Source organism: Coregonus clupeaformis, chromosome 16 (assembly GCF_020615455.1).
Source record: "Coregonus clupeaformis isolate EN_2021a chromosome 16, ASM2061545v1, whole genome shotgun sequence".
NCBI lineage: Eukaryota > Metazoa > Chordata > Actinopteri > Salmoniformes > Salmonidae > Coregonus > Coregonus clupeaformis.
The window spans coordinates 28,578,867-28,600,876 of NC_059207.1; the positions used below are offsets into that span (position 1 = coordinate 28,578,867).

Below are 22,010 nucleotides of genomic sequence, written 5' to 3' on the forward strand. Positions count from 1 at the left end.
ATTGTTATTTTCACATAAAAAGGCTTTTTTCATTAAGCCTACAGCAAAACAATGCTTCATAATAAATAAATAATTGTGACTGTGATTAGAAAAAGTAACATTGACTATTTATATCGTGAACTGCTCAATCAAAAGACGAAACCATGTGAAACATTGCAGATCTTGAATGCATCCAAGTCACAAGTATTTATTCTGGGTGTATCAGGAAATGTTTTTAGTCGCAGAGACGATTGTGAAACACAACTTGGTTATATGATGCCCTTTACTACATAAGCGTGAGCTTTGACATTACTGTTGGAGCAAACGGATTGTTTGATCGCATTTGTGAGTCAATTACTCTACATGGTTAGCCATATTTGCAATGCATGAACCATTCGCAGTATTGTAGATTGTGTGGTTATAGCCCAACAGCTGACAAACCTTATGTAATTTGGTCATCATCACCAAGGGATAGGACATGGGAAATGAAATCAAGTTTGCTGCAAAACATATGAGTTATGAAATAAAACATGACAACTGTATATAAGATTATTGTTCCCCCAAAAAAAAAAAAAAAGTATAATTGTAAAGTGGTTATCCCACTGGCTATAGGGTGAATGCACCAATTTGTAGTCGCTCTGGATAAGAGCGTCTGCTAAATGACGTAAACACTTAACCCTAATTGCTCCTGTAAGTCGCTCTGGATAAGAGCGTCTGCTAAATGACTAAAATGTAAATGTAAAATGTAAAAATGTAATTATTCCTATGCAGTGTAGCCTACAGTCTGGAGGTTATTTTCAGTGCATGTGGAGCCCATCAGATAGAATAAAATACCTCTATTCACATTCTCATCTTCTGACATTTTCTAATTTCTTGGTTCGATTTTCATAATGCTGCCTTCTTTTATATTCCTTGCCTTAGCTTACTCTCCATTATCATTTCACAGTTGCAGAAATAATCATTTTCAGATGGATACAACACAGACATTGTGATCAGACCTCGCGCCACACAGTCAAATTTCCCCCTAGATTAATCCGGGTTTTATTCTGTCTCCTGAAGGGCCTTACAGGCAAACACAGGAGGCAGTCTATAAAAGTCCGGAACAATCAGTTCATGTTTTCACAGTATTGCCTTTTGAACTTCAACAGTTCATAATCAAAATCCAAGTTCACTTTTCAGATAATAAATCGAGGGTTTTCCTCACTAAAAATGTATCATATTTCATTGTGATCCGCTTTGTTATGGCTCTCTATAAGGCTGCTTGTTATGCCCATTATGAAAAGAGATGCAGTTGGCAGTGGTGACATTGGGGTGGGTTGGTTTGTTAGTGGAATAATGAAGGGGTACACACTGCCATCTACTGTGTAAATAGACCTATTGTAAATGTCCATTCAATACACACAGGTCATGTCCTTTCTTGGCGTTTCTAGTATGTGTCTGAAACATTTCTAAGTGAACGTTCCAATTCACACTTAAAAAATCCTGAAGGCTAATATGGGTTAAAAGTACCAAACTATGAAAGTGTATGACTCACTACCGTAAGTCACTCTGGATAACAGCGGCTGCTAAATGACTCAAATGTAAATGCAAATGGACATTTGTTGTTATAGAAGAATAAGACCTAATACATTTCAAGTTCATTATGTTTCAAGCAGTTATGAAACATGTGGGTGTTGCTACACAGTCTATTCATGTGATAAGTCTATTCACTGCACAACCTTGCTTGTAAACTTGCACTGTTATAAATGTGAGTTAATGCTTTTGTAACTTATCGTCGTCGGGATTTCTGTTTACAGAAAAGTATCTGGCTATGGTTTGATTGACTTCCTGACTGTACATTATATTTATTTTGCAGAGTGTCAAGATGAAGATAGCCGTGCTTGGAGCCACTGGACAGACGGGACAGTATCTGATAAACCAAGCTCTTCAGCAGGGACACACTGTCACTGCCATTGTCAGGAATCCAGGGAAATTGACAGTGCAACACGAGAAATTAAAGGTAAGTAATGTAATGTCTTGTCTGAGCACAAATTGTTGTCTTTTTACATTTCCTCTGTGTTGCAGGCAGCAGCAATGTTTTTAATAGAGGCTTTATGAAGTGTGAGATAAAACTGCTATTTTCTCTATTCTGTCAGGTGGTTGAGGGCAATATTTTCTCAGAAGACAGCCTAAAACTTCACTTCCAAGGACAAGATGCAGTTGTATCCTGCCTGGGGTTCCCTGCATCCTTTCTCTCCGGAGTCACTGGATACACCTTGTCTATGAGGGCCGCGGTAAACGCCATGAGAGAGGCCAAAGTGAACCGCATAATCACCATGACTTCATGGTACACTGACCGTAAGTAAAGTAAAATAGGACTGATTACTTTTGAGAACGACTTGAGAATGTGTTCTCAGTCAACTTACCTGGAAACTTACTTACTTAGGCCTCAATCCACCAAGGGATGCATAAGGCCTCACTAACCTGGTAAAATAAGGGTTAAATGAACAATGCCATGACTGTATTTCATCAGTGATCATGTTGCCTTTTAATGTACAAAGTCAGTTGTGTGTTTTTATCATTGTGAAACAGCATTCCCTTAACTTCTTCTCATTCTCATCCCCATAGCTAACTCTGGCACACAGTCATCTTACCTCATCCGCTTCCTGCTGCTGCCAATGATCCGAAGTGTCCTTAGCAATATGTTTGAGATGGAGCACTTTCTGAAGAAGACACCGGATATTAACTGGACTGTTGTCAGGCCGCCGGGTCTCAAGAATTTACCTGCCACAGGTAAGACCGACGAATAGGGTCTAGTTTAGATACACTATATATACAAAAGTATTTGGACACCCCTTCAAATTATTCGATTCGGCTATTTCAGCCACACCCGTTGCTGACAGGTGTATAAAACTGAGCACACAGCCATGCAATCTCCATAGGAAACATTGGCAGTAGAATGGCCTTACTGAAGAGCTCAATGACTTTCAATGTGGCACCGTCATAGCATGCCACCTTTCCAACAAGTCAGTTTGTCAAATTTCTGCCCTGCTAGAGCTGCCCTGGTCAACTGTAAGTGCTGTTATTGTGAAGAGGAAACGTCTAGGAGCAACAACGGCTCAGCCGCGAAGTGGTAGGCCACACAAGCTCGCAGAACGGGACCGCCGAGTGCTGAAGCACATAGCGCATAAAAATTGTCTGTCCTCGGTTGTAACACTCACTACCGAGTTCCAAACTGCCTCTGGAAGCAACGTCAATACAAGAACTGTTAGTCGGGAGCTTCATAAAATGGGTTTCCATGGCCGTGCAGCCGCACACAAGTCTAAGATCACCATGCGCAATGCCAAGTGTTGGCTGGAGTGGTGTAAAGCTCGCCGCCATTGGACTCTGGAGCAGTGGAAACGCGTTCTCTGGAGTGATGAATCACGCTTCACCATGTGGCAGTCCGATGAACTAATCTGGGTTTGGCGGATGCCAGGAGAACGCAACCTGCCCCAATGCATAGTGCCAACTGTAAAGTTTGGTGGATGAGGAATAATGGTCTGGGGCTGTTTTTCATGGTTCGGGCTAGGCCCCTTAGTTCCAGTGAAGGGAAATCTTAACACTACAACATACAATGAAATTCTAGATGATTCTGTGCTCCCAACTTTGTGGCAACAGTTTGGGGAAGGCCCTTTCCTGTTTCAGCATGACAATGCCCCATGCACAAAGCGAGGTCCACACAGAAATGGTTTTTCGAGATCGGTGTGGAAAAACATGACTGGCATGCACAGAGCCCTGACCTCAACCCATCAAACATCTTTGGGATGAATTGGAATGCCGACTGCGAGCCAGGCCTAATCGCCCAACATCAGTGCCCGACCTCACTAATTATCTTGTGGCTGAATGGAAGCAAGTCCCTACAGCAATGTTCCAACATCTAGTGGAAAGCCTTCCTAGAAGTGGAGACTGTTATAGCAGCAAAAGGGGAACCAACTCCATATTAATGCCCATGATTTTGGAATAAGATGTTCAATGAGCAGGTGTCCACATACCTTTGGTCATGTAGTGTATACTGTAACCTGGAGCTGGGTTAAAGGCAAAGTGCAGTCAAAAACATGATTTGTCTGTGTTTTATATATATTTCCACACAATGAGGTTGGAATAATCCTGTGAAATTGTGAAAATGATCATAATGCCATTTTAGTGTAAGAGCTGTTTGAAAAGACTGTTGTGGTGGGATGGAGTTTTGGCCTGCCTGGTGATATCAGTAGGCAGTAAATTAGTAAAGAGACCAATAAGAAAGAGAGTTCCAAACCTCTCTGCCAATATCAGCTAGTTTTCGGTTTTCCCCTCCCCACTCAGAACACTCCCAGACAGTCCTAGCAAAATTCTTGCTTGATCAATTGCTCTTTGCTAAGAAGCTATTTTTGTTTATTTTTTACCATTTTAATTGAAAAGAATCACAATAAGGTGCTTAATTGTTTGAGAAAAGAACGGCTGCATTGGACCTTTAAAGATTGGTCTAAAAGACTCAAACATTTGCATTGTTACAGGATTCATTTTGTCATACAGTATGCATATTTCGAATATATTGACTTACAGTAATCACGTAAGTCATCACGTAAGACTGAACCACTTTCAGGTTCAGAAGTAACCCTCCCTGGCTAGCTTGAGGAGATAAAGGCATGGACGACGCAAAACTTCCTTCAACTGAACAGCAGCAAAACCGAGGCCCTACTTGTTGGCACCCCCTACCAGGTACAGCACTCACCAATAACAGACCTCACCATTGCAGGACAGAACATCACTCTCTCCTCCTCAGTTTCCAGTCTGGGTGAACTTTGACAGCCACATCAAACAACTGTGTAAATCGTAATTCTATCACCTCAAGAACTTTGCCAAACTCCATCCCACCCTCACTCAGTCTGATGCAGAGAAGCTCGACCATGCCTTTATCTCCTCAAGGCTAGATTACTGCAACACACTCTTCATCGGGATCCCTGTCAGGAATCTCCAGAAGCTCCAATAAATCCAGAACTGCCAGGATCCTGATGAGAGTGCGGAAACACCATCACATCACCCCCATCCTAGCATCTCTGCACTAGCTCCCTGTCTCATTCCGGATTGAATTCAAAACCCTCCTGCTGACTTTCCAGTGTATTCACGAAAACAGCTCTCCCTCCATAACCCCTATCAAGTGATAGCCTGCTCCTGCACATCCCTAGTACCAAGCTGTGCTCCTTGGGGGATCGGGCATTTAGCTCGACCGCCCACAGCCTCTGGAATGCCCTCCCGGACCACCTGAAGGAACCAGACTCTGGGCTCCTTTAAAACGGGACTAAAGACCTTTCTCTTTAGGAAGGCTTTCTGTTGAAATCTGTGCTCCTTGGTCAGTTGCCCTGCCTAGTTGTGTCCATTATTATTATTATTCTTTACTATTTCTTTTTTAATTTAAATTTTTTGCACTTTGAGATTATTCCGTATAATGAAAAGCGCTTTACAAATGTAATAAATTATGATTATGATTATTATAAGCACCTAAATTGGAACACAGTTGCTGTACAGTAACATGCTATACATGATGTCAGAGCTGAAGGTCTCCGCTTCACAGCGCAGTATTGGTTTTGACTGACAGCGGGTCTGAACTTGAGCACTGCGCACGGCAAGAAGTTGCCCCCATCCCTCCCGCTAATTGGGCAACTTTTGCAAATGTTTTGTTGTCTGAGTGAGGGAAATGCTGTTAATAAAGAGGACTCTATGTATTTTTGAAAGATGAGACGTTGAAGATTATCATAAATTCTGCTTTGATGTCATAAAAGCAAGCCAATGTGTCAACATTTATGATCACTATGCTTGATGTACAGCTCCAAGATGACATGGCGTCTTACCCTGGGTTGTTCTGAACAGAATGAGCCTATGTTTGTTGTATTGTGAATTATTTTGGCAGGGAACACGCATCTGAATGCAGTTATGACTATCCTATGCGCACCAAAATTACAATCTGCTTCTCTGAATTGCCTTGTGAAAGCATACTACTGTAAGATCGTATTTTGTAACTTAGCTAGCCGTGTTGGCAATAGAGCACACTTTCAAATGATGCCCACCTGACTCAGATTTATAATGGACCGTTTCTGGAATGCGTAAACAACAACAGTAATTGTGTGATGGCAGGGCTCTGTTCCAAACAAAACAATTACAAATGCTTGCTCTAGTTCCTCAACAGCACAGCTAGGAGAGCTCAAAATAGCACCTTATAGTTGAAGACTCTTCTTTGAGTCATAAAAGAACATTGATATTACATAGGAACTGTGCACACTTTGGAGGTGTGTGGCCACTTGGAGACACCAGTTAGTCCTCTCACTCAAACCCTTGTCATAGTTTTGTCTTATGTTGCACCTACCCCAAAGTACCATGAATATTCTTATTATGTTACTGAATGTCTCCAGAGTATTTTCAGATTTTGTTATCAACAAATGCGGCAAAAAGTACAGTAAATGTAAAATGCACATAAAATCAGCAGCGTAATGTTTGGAATCAGTCTCAGATGAACTGTTTTGTCCTCATCTTTAGGCTAATTATTTTCCCATAATCTCCAAACTGTTCCCTTTTGATTGATACTGTGGTTATGCATATGCTTTCCATATTTCTTCTGTAAGAAACATTTCAATTTAGCCCTATCCATATAGGCCAATTCCCACGAGTGTAAGGGTTTAACTTAGAGTCATAGTTCTGCTACTACCAGTCCCTGCACTTTTCTCAGAAGACTTAGTGAAATTGACCTTTGATCCAATCATAATGATGATGGGAACCAATGGGTCTCTATTTAATTTGTTCTTTTCACCAGCTAAAGAGTTCCTTACCCACGAGGGCTACTTTGTTCCTGACTCCAATGGCCAGCCTGTAGGAAGTGCTGTAGGAAGGGGTGATGTGGCTCGTTTCATGCTCTTCCTCCTCAACACCAATGCCTGGTTCAACAAGGCGGTTGCCATCACAACCAAACATGAATGAAACACTATCAACGTTCTGTTTGCTTCAGCCTTTAATTGTAATATTGTTTACCATCTTGTGCTATTTTAATTATTGTGAAAATTAAATTACATTTATTTTTGCTGGTTTCGACAAAATGTATCAATGTTTTTATTCCATTTGTGATGTGGAGTTTTTTACCCTAAAAAGACATAAGCTATATTTTTGTGACTTGGCATGAAGCAAACATTTAAAATGGTAGAATGAGTCATTGAAGGTCTAGGGACTCTTTGAAAAAGAAATTACATAATTTTTCATGTATTATGCAAAATTATGTTTATGGTAAATCTGCACTATGAAGGTATTGTCATAAATGATTGTTACCACATAGGGGCATTACAGTATCATAAACTGTCATCATTACTGTGAGGGACTCACTTCATATGGTGTAAAATAGCATATTTTCCATTTTGTGGTTGTTATTCATTAATACTTGTCAGATATTATTGATTAATTGAATACTGTAATACGTTAACACATTTTGAACATAATAATTAACAAATGTTTGCCCAAGTAGGTCAGCATTCTGCGTGTAGGTGTGTAATTGACCAAAGGTTCCTGGTGCAGGTGTGAATGTCGGTCAGTAAGGAGCTCACTGTTCTGTCGAAGGATCATTTGATTGACCCATTACATAAAATCTTAACTTTTTTGGGAGATTTGGCTTATATTCAACCTCAGAGAAATGTCAGTTGCCTATCATGCTGTAAGCCCCTATGGGATTTAACTTTGTGCAATCAGTATGCAGCCATCAGCAACCTTTCCCCACTAATAAATTGTGAAATTACTTTGACCAGTCGCTGATTGACCAATTTGTCTGTTGAAATGCTGTTTGACAATTGGCCAAATTCTCTTTGTCCTGCAGTAGCCTTGAAGCCTCCTAAACTAGAAGGACACTGCGCTGAAACAAAACATGAGAGCAGCAGTCTGTCTGGTTGACCAGGTTAATGGCCTGGAAGGCTTTGAGATGACATCCTTCCCAATCACAACTGACCCCTACTGTCTGTCACCCACACTACTGCCAGTCCTTACCCCATAGGCTTTTCTTGACACTGATGTGAGGATCTGAAAGGATATATGTAAACAGTATGCCAGAAACCAGATGGAGCTATTACTGTACCTATAGTACTTACCTAGCCAATCCTGTTCAATCTTTTAGGGGAAATTATAAAGGGGCATGAGGTCAGTTTACATTTATTTTTATTTTATTTAACCTTTATTTAGCTAGGCAAGTCAGGTAAGAACAAATTCTTATTTACAATGACGGCATACCAAAAGGCAAAAGGCCTCCTGCGGAGAGAAAAAAGTAATGTTGGACAAAACACACATCACGACAAGAGAGACACCACAACACTACATAAAGAGAGACCTAAGACAACAACACAGCATGGCAGCAACACATGATAACACAGCATGGTAGCTAAACTAGGGATAATTCAATGGTAATTCTAGTATTATAAGAATTTAAAGGAGACCTATTTGTGTTGAACCTCCACGCTTACGGCTTCAGTTCCCATAATTACAAACTTTACCGTGGGTTCCTGTAGTTTGGTGACATCAGTAGGTTTAGATACAGTACTTGAGAAGGACCAACACCACTGTACCTGGTGCTTAGTGTCACTGTAATACATTACTTTTCCACACTGCTACAACACCTCTCATGGTGGGGTATGTATCCCAGTTTGTAATACATACCATTATAAGACCACGGTCCAGGGAGTTCCCCATCAGCCCAATAGGCTCTTGCCTAATTTACACAGGATGGAGGTTTCAATAATTAAGGGGTCACCTGTAAAAGACAAGTAGCAGACATTCGTAGGAAAACTATAAGAACAAACAGTACGTAGCTAGTTCAGCATGAGCTATCTCAGCAGAACCTCCGGCGTATAAAGCCTCTTGTCAAATGGTTTCTATGAAGTCATACAGTAGCTGTCACATCACAGGCACTGTCCTCTGATGAGGAAATTCATAATTGCTGTTCAAGTGAAACAACAAAGACACTACCTTGGACAGGAAGTAAGGTTCATGTGAGATACTACCAACGTTATGGTTTTTTTGGGGGGTCCAGAACAGTTTGTTTGCGTTTTGCTTTTATTGATCATGTTCATTTAACACATAAAAATAAACATTTTAATATTTATTATAATGTACATGGAAAAGAATTGGCTAAAATCTAATACAAAATTAATATTACAGTGTATCATCCAAATAACGATGGAATCACTTGACAAACATTACATTAATGATACAATGATTTTGTTTTGATAGCATTCTCATTTACTTGAAGTGTGTACAGTATAGCATTGCTACATTTACATTCTCCTTGGTATCTCCTTAGATTCTCCTGGCACATCTTGAGAGAACATAACAAGTGGTTTTTGCAAACATGTTCATATATTTAACAAATAATAAACTAAAAAGCCTATGATAGTGATATGACTTTGAAACTATTGCCATGGTTGCAATAACAGTTAATTTTTGCAGAGTAGCTTACAAGAAGCACAAACTGCTTTCACTGTTGTGGACACTAGATTTGGCGATGATGATTATACGGTTTATTTACAAAAAAAGTGCAAATATCATTGCTGTGAAATCTTATGTACATTAAAACAGCATAAATATTGATATGGAGCAGATACCAATGGGATAATTCTCTAGTTACTGGAGAACGAGACACATTCAAATGTCTACATATGCATTTAATAGTCCAATAACTACAGTCTTCCAATTTTCTCTAGTCCTTGTTGAGTTCCTCTGTTATTCTTGTGCCATTCCATAAATCTCGTTGATTTTCTCCTGGAACATTTTGACAACAACCCCCCTCTTTAGCTTCATGGTAGGTCCTGGAGAGAAGATAGAAGAAATAATGGACTTACTGTGCTCTCAAAATGGGTGTCCTCGCTTTCCTGTGCTTCTTCAATCACAACATTTGACTTCCTCAACAGCTTGGTAGAAAGATTATGCAAATATGCAATGGTATCCACAGGAATGTTGTTTGGTATAAAACAGTCACAAGACTGCCGCATCAGATACTGTCCATGATAAACATTACTGTCAAAACACTTACTTACTTCTCTCTGAGTTCTTTGTAAAAGTGTGTCAAATTATGAAAAAGCAAATGATCTATTGAAAATGACCTACAACCTCACAAGACTAGCTTTAGTTTAGTTATCTAGCTTTAGTTTAATATATATTTATTTTAATCCCACAATGAACAAAGAAGCACACAAAATCAACTCACTAAGATGAGGAAGAAAATGCGATCCAAGACTATTCACTGCTCTCTTCTGTCACATGCTCAAACAGACAGAACCAACCAATAAAAACCAGCCACTGATTTCTCACACTGACTGACTCACCCAGTTCCCCCCCGGATATGGAGAAATCTCTGTCCAAAATGACCCACTTCTGGACTCTCTGGGCGTTGGAGGTGGCCTTAGCATTCACGCGCTCTATGCCCTCCTGGATGGCCTTGTAAATAGCTGGTTCCTTACTGGCTATGATCTCAGAGGCCTTGGTTGCCGTGACGCCATGCTGCTGGCAGAACGCCACAGACTCTGGGGTCAGCTCATCCGTCGGCTCACCATTGTCGTCGACTACACACTACGGAGGGAGAGTGGGGTCAAAGGTTAGGAGTGATCCAGGAGTTGTAGTATTTGCTGAACAGAGCAAACATCAAATAGCCTGGTTCCAGATCTGTTCGTGCTGTATAACTATATTCTAATTGCTTAATAATTCTAAAGCAAGAATTCTAAAGCATGCCAATGACCATAGGAGTTGGCAATACAGGACACATCTAACGTTTGAGGCCTTACTTTGAGCGTGAGCATCATGGAGAGGAATTTCAACTTGTCTCCGAGCAACATGGCGTTGCTGATGATGGCGATCTCTGCTTTCACTGCATCCTCAATTGGTACAGGTGGGATGTTCTCTCCTCCTGCTGTTATGATAAGCTCTGCAGGACAAGAGATTTCATTCTTAGGATATTTAGATCATAGGTCTACATTTTACATTTACATTTTAGTCATTTAGCAGACGCTCTTATCCAGAGCGACTTACAGTTAGTGCATACATTTAAAAAAATTCATACCCCCTGTGGGAATCGAACCCACAACCCTGGCGTTGCAAACGCCATGCTCTATCAACTGAGCTACATCCCTGCCGGCCATTCCCTCCCCTACCCTGGACGACGCTGGGCCAATTGCACGCCGCCCCATGGGTCTCCCGGTCGCGGCCGGCTACGACGGAGCCTGGATTCGAACCAGGATCTCTAGTGGCACAGCTAGCACTGCGATGCAGTGCCTTAGACCACTGCGCCACTCGGGAGACTGTCTACACAGTGTTCTACTATCAAGAATGGTCCACCACCCAAAGGACATCCAGCCAACTTGGCACAACCGTGAGAAGCATTGGAGTCAACATGGGCCAGCCTCCCTATAGAACAACACCTTGTAGAGTCCATGCCCCGACATATTCAGGCTGTTTTGAGGGCAAAAGAGGGTGCAACTCAATATTAGGAAGGTGTTCCTAATGTTTTGTACACTCAGTGTATTTGAAATACTACGGTATTATCCGCAAAAAAACACTGTATTAAATACTACAGTAAGATTTTAAAACTATAGTAGTACAACAGTATTTCATTTGCATATACTCCACCCATTCCCATCCCCTATATCCCTATTTGTACCACCCATGAGTGAGACACCTACATGCGAAGTATATTCCCTACAGGTTATAGAGAAGTGCAGAGGCTCTGAAATATCCGATCAGACTCCATTCCTACCTACCTACAGGTTATGGAAAATTTGCTCAAGGAAAAAGGCCCACTTCTATGTCAAAGATAATGAAACAAAAAACACTAAATACTACAGTAATATCTGCAAAAACACTACAGTAATTGCTATAGTATATACAATAGTTCTTACTACAGTATTTATACTATTTTACTAGAGTATACTACAGTCATGTCCACAAAAACAGTACAGTGAATACTATAGTATTCTATGGTCATGTCCACAAAAACACTTCAGTGAATACTATAGTATACTACAGTTATGGCCGCAAAAACACTTCAGTGAATACTATAGTATACTACAGTCATGTCCGCAACAACACTACAGTGAATACTATAGTATACTTCCGCAAAAACACTAAAGTCAATACTATAGTATATAAATATAGCAATACTACAGTATTTAGAGCATAGTATACTATATTATTTTTTCATATGGGGAAGTTACCCTTAGGCACAGACTTAGGATCAGGAGAAGGTACATAAAATTGAACGTAGATCAGTGTCTAGGAGCAACTGCATCCTATTCCCATTGACACCCAGCACTGGCAGCCATGTTGTATAATGGCTACTGTATATACATCTATAAAATAAACTATAAGTAAGTACTATACCCTTTATCCTCCCTGTGATGAATAGGAAGTTGTCCTTGTCGTGCTTGCCCAGATCTCCAGAGTGCAGCCAGCCCTCCTGGTCCAGGGCCTCCTCAGTCTTCTCTGGCTCGTTCAGGTAGCCCATGAACACATGACGCCCCCAGAAACAGATCTCACCATTCCCATCCTCGTCTGGCTTATCCAACTTGGTCTGGCAGCCAACCACTACCTTTCCACAGCTGAGGATAACATCACGGTGAGACCGAAAAGCAAGAATGTTTATTAGATGTCACTTCATATCTGATGGCTTATCAGTATCAATTAATTCTTTGCTATTATGCAATGATAGCTTTGTCAACTACAAATTAATTAATGTAACTGTCATTAAAAATGTCAGTTCACATCCTAGTTTTCCAGTTGCTGACCTCATGATCTTGAAGTTATTCTCCCAGGAGATGGTGTGAGGGCCGGTGCTTTCACTCATCCCATACAGCTCATACAGGGGGAGGCTAAGGCTCATGAAGTACTCCAGAGTCTCCTTAGTGATGGGTGCGGCCCCCGTTAAGCAGTTCTTGCAGCGGTCCAGGCCCATGGCCCAGCGAACCTTCTTAAACACCAGGTTGTTTGCCAGCATGAAGCCCCAGGGCACCAGGTTCTCACTGTAATCCACAACAAACAAGGAGGAATACCACACATTGTGGAAAATATTAGGGGTGGAATTTAATCTAGTTTAGGATGTAAAAAATGCTATTTGGGCGTGAGTGAGGATGCATGTTTTTTCTAATGTTATTGATAAGATCATATCTATGGGTGAAACAAATCAAAAATAATTTGGTGCACTGAAAATATGCCTTCTTTCTGAAGTGTGGGTTTAATGAACAACAACAACCTGACATAAATCCTTACCCATTCATGGCACTGTAGCTGACTTGCAATCCGATGGATTTAGCCCAGTCAGCCACTCTTTTCTTCATACCAAAGGACTTGGCACCGATGGCTTTCATCTTCTCCTGCATCTTCTCCCACACACGGGGAACTCCCAGGAAACTGGTGGGGCGCACCTCTTTCAGAGTAGTCCCCAAAGAGCCCTATGAAATCAGAAAGTTACCAGTTATCAAGTCATATAAAGTTACCCCAGTCCCACCCTTCCCAACCCAGTCAAAACCAAACCACCACACCTCAATCAATTATTGCCTTAGTAAACAGCATTTTGAAAGGAAAGCAATGCACAGCATCATTATCTGTAATATAACAGTTAGGGATTCTGACCTTCAGGGCGTCTGGGTCTGCGAAATACGTTGCCCCTGCAAATCTCATAGCGATCCACATGTCGTTGACCTGGGCAGCTACATGGCTCAGGGGCAGGTAGCTCACCACGCACTCCACACCATGTTGCAGACCTGTCATGGCGCCCGCCGCATTTGAAGTCCAGGTAATCTGAGGAGAGAGTCAGATGAGGCTTTCAACCAATGTTATTACAACCTCCTTTACCACAGAGGAAACTATAAGATGTTTTGTTTGTCCTTTACTTGATGTGAACAATACATGGATAAAACTGTGACACTTTCACATACTGAATCCAGTGCCCAGTGGCCCAAGAGCTATCTCCACTATATAGTACATATAATGTGTCTGAGGGCGTCACCACATTCTGTGAGGATGAAGGAGGAACCACCTGGATAGTGCGGTACAGTAAATGTACATGTAAATATAGACCTTTTTCCTGACTAGTCTATTTTTAGTGCATTCGGGAAAGTATTCAGACCCCTTAACTTTTTTCAGATTTTGTTACGTTAAAGCCTTATTCTAAAATTGATTAAATTGTTTTTTTCGATCATCAATCTACACACAATACCCATAATGACAAAGCAAACACAGGTCTTTAGACATTTTTGCAAATGTATTACAAATAAAAAACTGAAATAATACTTTTACATAAGTATTCAGACCCTTTACTCAGTACTTTGTTGAAGCACCTTTGGCAGCGATTACAGCCTCAAGTCTTCTTGGGTATGACGCTACAAGCTTGGCACACCTGTATTTGGGGAGTTTCTCCCATTCTTCATTGCAGATCCTCTCAAGTTCTGTCAGTTAGTCATGTCTGAGCACAGCTATTTTCAGGTCTCTCCAGAGATGTTCGATCGGGTTCAAGTCCCGGCTCTGTCTGGGCCACCCAAGGACATTCAGAGTCTTGTCCCGAAGCCTTGGCTGTGTGCTTAGGGTTGTTGTCCTGTTGGAAGGTTAACCTTTGTCCCAGTCTGAGGTCCTGAGGTCTCTGGAGCAAGTTTTTATTTTTTTTGATTTTCTGGATATTTTTTCTCATTTTGTCTGTCATAGTTGACGTGTATCTATGATGAAAATTACAGGCCTCTCTCATCTTTTTAAGTGGGAGAACTTGCACAATTGGTGGCTGACTAAATACTTTTTTCCCCTACTGTAAATGTGATATTTCCGATTTTTATTTTTAATACATTTGCAAACATTTCTAAAAACCTGTTTCTGCTTTGTCATTATGGGGTATTGTGTGTAGATTGATGAGGAAACAATTTCATTTAATCCATTTTAGAAAAAGGCTGTAACGTAACAAAATGTGGAAAAAGTCAAGGGGTCTGAATACTTTCCGAATGCACTGTACATCATCATGTCCAGTGGCGGCCCGTCATTCAGGGCCCCACATTTTTAGCAACATTTTTTTTTAATATATCGTTTTTTTGGGGGGGGGGCTTGCCTGTTTTGCATGTTATTTTGCCATTAATACATGTCACATATCAGTTTGCAAACAATGTAAAACAAATATATATATATCTTTGAGTTAATAAAGCCACATACAAACATGGTCTCTTTTTTGTTTTCTTGAGTAAGGCAGCTCCAAAATGCAGGTGTTTCAGCCTAGCTCAGTGCTTTCTGTGGTGGTGGGGCAAGCCAGCAGAAAATACGGAGCGTTGCGCCGTGATTGGCTCAGTGTTATGTCACTCATGGGGACACTACGTCACCGCCAAGTCTAAGGGTAGAGCTAGATAATTCAAGCCCCTTGCGTGCTGCCATAGAGTTACATTAGAAGTGCCCATCCAAGAAGGCTCAAGGTCATTGGCCACAGATAAAATGACGTAAAATCACGTTACATCTACAGTAGCTTTGATTGGACTGATCATGTTAACATCATACTTTCAAAATCTTAACTAGCAGTCATCATCATTAATCAAGTCGACAATCTACTGGCAAATCCTTTTTAATCCTTGTCATATGAAGATAAATAATGAAGAGAAATTATAGATAAAATGTATCGGTGCTCATCAGCCATTGGACATAAACATTACACAACAAGTTGCAAATTCAACAATGAGTGGGTTGGAACGAATCAGTGGCTAACTGCAAGCATTGCAAAGCAATCATTAGCCTGCTATTCAGTGGAGTGGCTGTGTGGTCCCAAGTCTAAGATTAAAGGTCTCTTTTCATGGTTTAAATGATAAACATTCAACATTGGCCATGCTGTCAATGAAGCATGATTTGTGTCGCGCTCAAAACAACTGTTAACTCGGAACTGCAAAATCTGACTTCAGTGAGTTCAAGACAACTGGGAACTCGGGAAAAACGAGCTACGACTGGGAAAATAAGTTTTGAACTTAGTTTTGAACTTATTTGAACTTTCATCCAACTCGGAATTGTAAATCCGGAACTCGGGCCTCTTTCTAGAGCTATGACCTAAAGATCACTGACGTCATCATGATTCAACCTTTTCCCAGTTGTCTTGAAAGCACCATAAATCCAGAGAATGCCAGACTTTGATGACAAAGTTTGATGACAAAATTTGCCCACGAAGGACCGCTGCGCCACCTTCCTGTTCAAGTGAGCACAGCACAACAAGGTGAGTCTAAAAAGGTATTGTATGCTGCTGCATAAATAATGTAATATGCCAGGGAGATATGTATGCTGTAGCTAAGAAAGTAATACTAAGTGTATGTTGTGTAGTAAGCTGTTAGTAGCCCATGTGCCTCACCCTAATAATTTGGTCGATTTTCACCTCTTAATTTCGCCTACTGTTCTGACTTGGTGGTGCACATGTAGCCTATAACCTGTTTTTGAGAAATGTAATCATCTAATATTGTAAGAGCTTTCATTGTCTGCTTATATGCCCCCTTTATTTATCCTACGGTTCTGACTTGGTGTACAGGGAGAACACTGTAAGAACGGCCCATGTTCTGAATTCTGTCGCTGTACATTTCAAAAGTGCTGAACAAATAGTTATATTGACTACGTCCGTCCTAGCTCGCTCATTAATGTCTTAATCGAAATTACGGATTGCCTCTTATCTGCTTGTCGTCCCCTTATGCCATTGTTTGTACATCTCAATTGTCAGTAGAAACCACATTTGTTTAAGCAAGTCAGCCATATCAGCTATGTTTTTTTTAAAGGCAGTAAATGAGTCTGAATGAACTGTTTCGCTGCCAGACAAGGCTCTGCTGATAGCCAGGTGTAGCAGTGGTAAGGTGTTGGGACTGCTGTTGGGACTCTGCTGTTGGGACAGCTTTATGTAGGCCCTAACAGTTTGTGGGCACCATTTGTCACCGTTATAGTGCAATGAATGTATTGTTTAGTGTTGTGTTGTGTAGTGTAGTGTAGTGTAGTGGCTTTGCTGGCATGCATCCCACATTATTTTATTTTTTGCCCCACCAAGATTGAAATCGCGTACTGATCATGTCATTGTCAATACTCACATTGTCATGGCTTAGCATGACCCCTTTGGGGTTGCCCGTGGTTCCAGAGGTGTAGATGAGCGTACAACACTGGTTAGCCCTCTGACTGTCCACCACGGCATCCAGCAGTTCATCAGACACCTCCTCGCCCAGCTTCATAAACTCAGCCCACTGTAGGAGGACAGAGGTTGAGTCAATAACACCTGATTCACAATATAGGGCCAATCTCAACCGTACTGGCTTGGATATTTTATTTTCACATTGTCCTTTTCAGAAGGGTTCCATCAACTATGGTGGATGCGTAATCAAGCCAGCCCAGTACAGCTTGACTTGGCTCAGTTTGCTCAGTAATGTGAAGGGATTAAGAGTCTCACAGTTACAGTTACAGTGTGTGACAGGAAATATTGTGTACTACAATATTCAAGGAAATACTGTGTGCTACTAACATTGCTATATCCGTTATGCAAATCAGGAATGTTTTTTTCCCGGGCGGCTAAACATGATGATGCTTATAGATCTTCTTCATTTCAATACAAACTTACAGTGTACAGGTTTGGCAGCTTCTGTTGCAGTTCATCCTTGTACTGAACAATAGCTTTCAAGTGTGGAAGCTGGTCCTTAATCTGAAAGGTATGGACAAAGTAGGGAATTTATAATGAATCATTTTGGCACAAAATCAATACATGTATAAAGAGACTATGTTCACTCGATCTACTTACAAATACAATTTAGAGCGCAGTATTGGATTATTGTAATTTTAAAATCTTCGTGTTATGGGGTCTCACCTGGAGGATTTTGAGGAGCTGTTTGTGGTTCTCCACCACCAGGACGTTGGCCTCACAGTTGTCTGCCACATACTGACACGCCTCGGGGGAGTTGGTGGTGTATATGCCTGCAGCAAAACCCCTGGCAGACCACACACATCAGGTCAGACAACTTTCTTATTGAGGTAGTTTAGACTGTGATTGCTGTCCTTGGAGTGTGTGGGATGAATTAGCCTTCTATGAGTAAGCAGCTGGTTGTCTAAGTCTCACAGAATGCAGTATGAACAATAGTGCAGGGTAGTGCATGGTAAGACAGTGCATGCTATATGGAAAATTATTGTTATTATTACCCAGCCAGGATACAGCCGATGTCTGAGATGAACCACTCGGGAGAGTTAAAGCCCAGAATACCGACGCCATGGTAACGCTCCAGCCCCAACTACAGTAGAGGGGGGAAGAGACCGAAATAAAAATGTATAATCAATGAGAATGTGGCACACTGCCTCATTTACTGTTGACCTATATGATGCTTTGTAAACTACCCCACTTTATCGCCTCTCCGTGACAAGTAACTTTAGCTTTGAATCTAACACACCCAAGTGTTGGTTTTCACCAGCACCATTCTTACAAGGAGACAGAAATGACAATGGGAGAACATTCTTTCTGCTGTGCAAACATTCATAATCCCCTCTCTCTGGAGGTCAAATTCTAAATAGTCCATAGCCTATTTGAAGATTCAGTGATGTTAACAGATCTGCATTATAGTTAATATTCTATTAGAATTCACTGGCGCAGTTCAAAAATACTCCTAGGCCTCGAGCCATTGAAAAATACAGAGCACATCCAGGTACAAGTACATCATAACATAGAGCATAGAAAACCTTTTCTATTAAATCTCACGCAAGCATAGACCATAGAGCAACTAAAGAGCACAGACACTCACACAACTACATCAATATACAGACCTTGAGGAAGCTCTTGGCCGCCGCTCGGCACTGCTGGTAGTACTCCCTCCAGTTCAGGGTGACCCACTGCCCCTCTTTCTTGGACGCCACCGCGGGCAGGTCTCCATAGATCTTCACCGTCTTCAAGAACATCTGGTGGACGGTCATGGGGGCCTCGGATCCCGGCCCCGTCTCAGCCATCCTCAGCTTGACTGCCTGGTCCCTGGAGGTGCACCAGAGCTGCTCTGCTGGGGCCAGGGACACATCCGACAGCTTCAGGGGCACCGAGGCACCTGTAGTGCGGGGACAGCAGGGGTAGCAGTTGCCTGTCATCAGTGGTCGTTTATGGAGTAATCTTAGAGACTAGTATTCCCCTTCCCTGTTCCCACAAGAATGCAGTGGAATGCAGGTAGGTACAGCTTTACTCCTTCCTCCTTCGCAGTCAGTGTGAAGCATAAATATTTGGGCTGCCTGTATCAGATTACTTCAGAGAATGTCCCTGCCTACCCACCAGTCAGGTTTTAGTGTTGAACATTGCTCTGATTAAATAGAAAAGGTTAAAGTTGATTGATCGAAAACAAAAAAAGAATTACAGGCAAAAGAAAAGATTTCTCATAGTCATAGATCAAATAATAATTGACTGTTCATGAGTGTCTGCAACCCTTAAATGATTATGCTTTCAGGCACAGTTCCGTCAACCTGTTTCACAAATGTCTTTATAGCTGCTATATTATGAATTACAAAACATATACAGTGGGGGAAAAAAGTATTTAGTCAGCCACCAATTGTGCAAGTTCTCCCACTTAAAAAGATGAGGGAGGCCTGTAATTTTCATCATAGGTACACGTCAACTATGACAGACAAATTGAGATTTTTTTTCTCCAGAAAATCACATTGTAGGATTTTTAATGAATTTATTTGCAAATTATGGTGGAAAATAAGTATTTGGTCACCTACAAACAAGCAAGATTTCTGGCTCTCACAGACCTGTAACTTCTTCTTTAAGAGGCTCCTCTGTCCTCCACTCGTTACCTGTATTAATGGCACCTGTTTGAACTTGTTATCAGTATAAAAGACACCTGTCCACAACCTCAAACAGTCACACTCCAAACTCCACTATGGCCAAGACCAAAGAGCTGTCAAAGAACACCAGAAACAAAATTGTAAACCTGCACCAGGCTGGGAAGACTGAATCTGCAATAGGTAAGCAGCTTGGTTTGAAGAAATCTACTGTGGGAGCAATTATTAGGAAATGGAAGACATACAAGACCACTGATAATCTCCCTCGATCTGGGGCTCAACGCAAGATCTCACCCCGTGGGGTCAAAATGATCACAAGAACGGTGAGCAAAAATCCCAGAACTACACGGGGGGACCTAGTGAATGACCTGCAGAGAGCTGGGACCAAAGTAACAAAGCCTACCATCAGTAACACACTACACCGCCAGGGACTCAAATCCTGCAGTGCCAGACGTGTCCCCCTGCTTAAGCCAGTACATGTCCAGGCCCGTCTGAAATTTGCTAGAGTGCATTTGGATGATCCAGAAGAGGATTGGGAGAATGTCATATGGTCAGATGAAACCAAAATATAACTTTTTGGTAAAAACTCAACTCGTCCTGTTCGGAGGACAAAGAATGCTGAGTTGCATCCAAAGAACACCATACCTACTGTGAAGCATGGGGGTGGAAACATCATGCTTTGGGGCTGTTTTTCTGCAAAGGGACCAGGACGACTGATCCGTGTAAAGGAAAGAATGAATGGGGCCATGTATCGTGAGATTTTGAGTGAAAACCTCCTTCCATCAGCAAGGGCATTGAAGATGAAACGTGGCTGGGTCTTTCAGCATGACAATGATCCCAAACACACCGCCCGGGCAACGAAGGAGTGGCTTCGTAAGAAGCATTTCAAGGTCCTGGAGTGGCCTAGCCAGTCTCCAGATCTCAACCCCATATAAAATCTTTGGAGGGAGTTGAAAGTCCGTGTTGCCCAGCGACAGCCCCAAAACATCACTGCTCTAGAGGATATCTGCATGGAGGAATGGGCCAAAATACCAGCAACAGTGTGTGAAAACCTTGTTAAGACTTACAGAAAACGTTTGACCTGTGTCATTGCCAACAAAGGGTATATAACAAAGTATTGAGAAACTTTTGTTATTGACCAAATACTTATTTTACACCATAATTTGCAAATAAATTCATTAAAAATCCTACAATGTGATTTTCTGGATTTTTTTTCCTCATTTTGTCTGTCATAGTTGACGTGTACCTATGATGAAAATTACAGGCCTCTCTCATCTTTTTAAGTGGGAGAACTTGCACAATTGGTGGCTGACTAAATACTTTTTTCCCCCACTGTATCATGTGCCTCTTACAGGTGATAAAACATATGTTCTGCTTCAGTTAGGTTGAGTCAATATCCTATTTTTAAAAAATGTAAACCTTGTATCCCTACCACCATAAACTGCTATTACCTGAGAAAGCCAGATCACCTCTAGTCCAGGTGATCTGGGTGGTTTGGCTGTTGCTTCAGGTATGCTTGATGGGGTTATCACTGCAGGTTCTACAGCAGCTGTCTCCTGGCTGTCTTTGTCTTCTCCATCAGACTCTGACTCAGAGTTTGGTTGTGTATGTTCTACTACTCCTCCGTTGACGAGGGGACTGGAGTAGATATCCTTCTGTTGGAGTTTCGCAACTTGTGCTAACTGTTTGGTTTCTCCAAGAGGAATGTCACTCACACAACTAGAATCAAAAACATGAAAATAAAATATACTTTAAATGAATAAACACTCAGTAATTAAATACTGTACCATTATTTGGTAAATATTAAGTAATAATAAACTGGTATTTCAACAGTCCTGACAGAATTAGTCTCCAGCATAGAAGGTTACGATAGGTCCACATACCTCTCAGAACTCTTTTCTACGACAGGAACCCCATTGGTGACAACGGAATCCTGTTGGTCAGACATCTTGTAATTGCTTAAATAAAAGAGGTCAAATAACTAATGTCAGTTGCCTATCATGCTGTAAGCCCCTATGGGATTTAACTTTGTGCAATCAGTATGCAGCCATCAGCAACCTTTCCCCACTAATAAATTGTGAAATTACTTTGACCAGTCGCTGATTGACCAATTTGTCTGTTGAAATGCTGTTTGACAATTGGCCAAATTCTCTTTGTCCTGCAGTAGCCTTGAAGCCTCCTAAACTAGAAGGACACTGCGCTGAAACAAAACATGAGAGCAGCAGTCTGTCTGGTTGACC

At 41.4% G+C, this 22,010-nt stretch overlaps 2 protein-coding genes across 2 annotated transcripts; one reads left to right on the forward strand and one right to left on the reverse strand.

Annotated features, from left to right (window-relative positions):
• The first annotated feature begins 206 nt into the window (after positions 1-206).
• LOC121584662 (flavin reductase (NADPH)) lies at positions 207-7,756 on the forward strand. Its single transcript, XM_041900690.1, has 5 exons — positions 207-324; positions 1,835-1,978; positions 2,115-2,316; positions 2,587-2,751; positions 6,785-7,756. The coding sequence occupies exons 2-5, from the start codon at positions 1,844-1,846 to the stop codon at positions 6,946-6,948; spliced, it is 666 nt and encodes a 221-aa protein (XP_041756624.1). The 5' UTR covers positions 207-324; positions 1,835-1,843; the 3' UTR covers positions 6,949-7,756.
• A 1,331-nt stretch (positions 7,757-9,087) lies between these two features.
• On the reverse strand, positions 9,088-21,741 carry LOC121584660 (long-chain-fatty-acid--CoA ligase ACSBG2-like). Its single transcript, XM_041900685.2, has 14 exons — positions 21,654-21,741; positions 21,222-21,489; positions 18,772-19,043; positions 18,157-18,245; positions 17,828-17,948; positions 17,585-17,665; positions 17,064-17,213; positions 13,618-13,785; positions 13,255-13,436; positions 12,774-13,007; positions 12,370-12,587; positions 10,779-10,918; positions 10,323-10,566; positions 9,088-9,806 (listed from the first exon to the last, which is right to left on the reverse strand). Exons 3-14 carry the CDS (start codon positions 18,949-18,951, stop codon positions 9,721-9,723), a joined length of 1,893 nt encoding a protein of 630 aa, XP_041756619.2. The 5' UTR covers positions 18,952-19,043; positions 21,222-21,489; positions 21,654-21,741; the 3' UTR covers positions 9,088-9,720.
• Between the last annotated feature and the right edge of the window lie 269 nt (positions 21,742-22,010).

What these genes read in the sequence shown, in the direction of transcription:
- LOC121584660 (XM_041900685.2), bottom strand. Translation starts at nt 18,951, where the DNA reads ATGGCTGAGACGGGGCCGGGATCCGAGGCCCCCATGACCGTCCACCAG. An exon ending in CGGCCAAGAGCTTCCTCAAG is followed by an intron (nt 18,246 to 18,771) that starts GTCTGTATATTG and finishes CCTCTACTGTAG; the next exon opens with TTGGGGCTGGAGCGTTACCA. An exon ending in ATCGGCTGTATCCTGGCTGG is followed by an intron (nt 17,949 to 18,156) that starts GTAATAATAACA and finishes GTGGTCTGCCAG; the next exon opens with GGGTTTTGCTGCAGGCATAT.
- LOC121584662 (XM_041900690.1), top strand. Translation starts at nt 1,844, where the DNA reads ATGAAGATAGCCGTGCTTGGAGCCACTGGACAGACGGGACAGTATCTG. An exon ending in TGCAACACGAGAAATTAAAG is followed by an intron (nt 1,979 to 2,114) that starts GTAAGTAATGTA and finishes CTATTCTGTCAG; the next exon opens with GTGGTTGAGGGCAATATTTT. An exon ending in GACTTCATGGTACACTGACC is followed by an intron (nt 2,317 to 2,586) that starts GTAAGTAAAGTA and finishes TCATCCCCATAG; the next exon opens with CTAACTCTGGCACACAGTCA.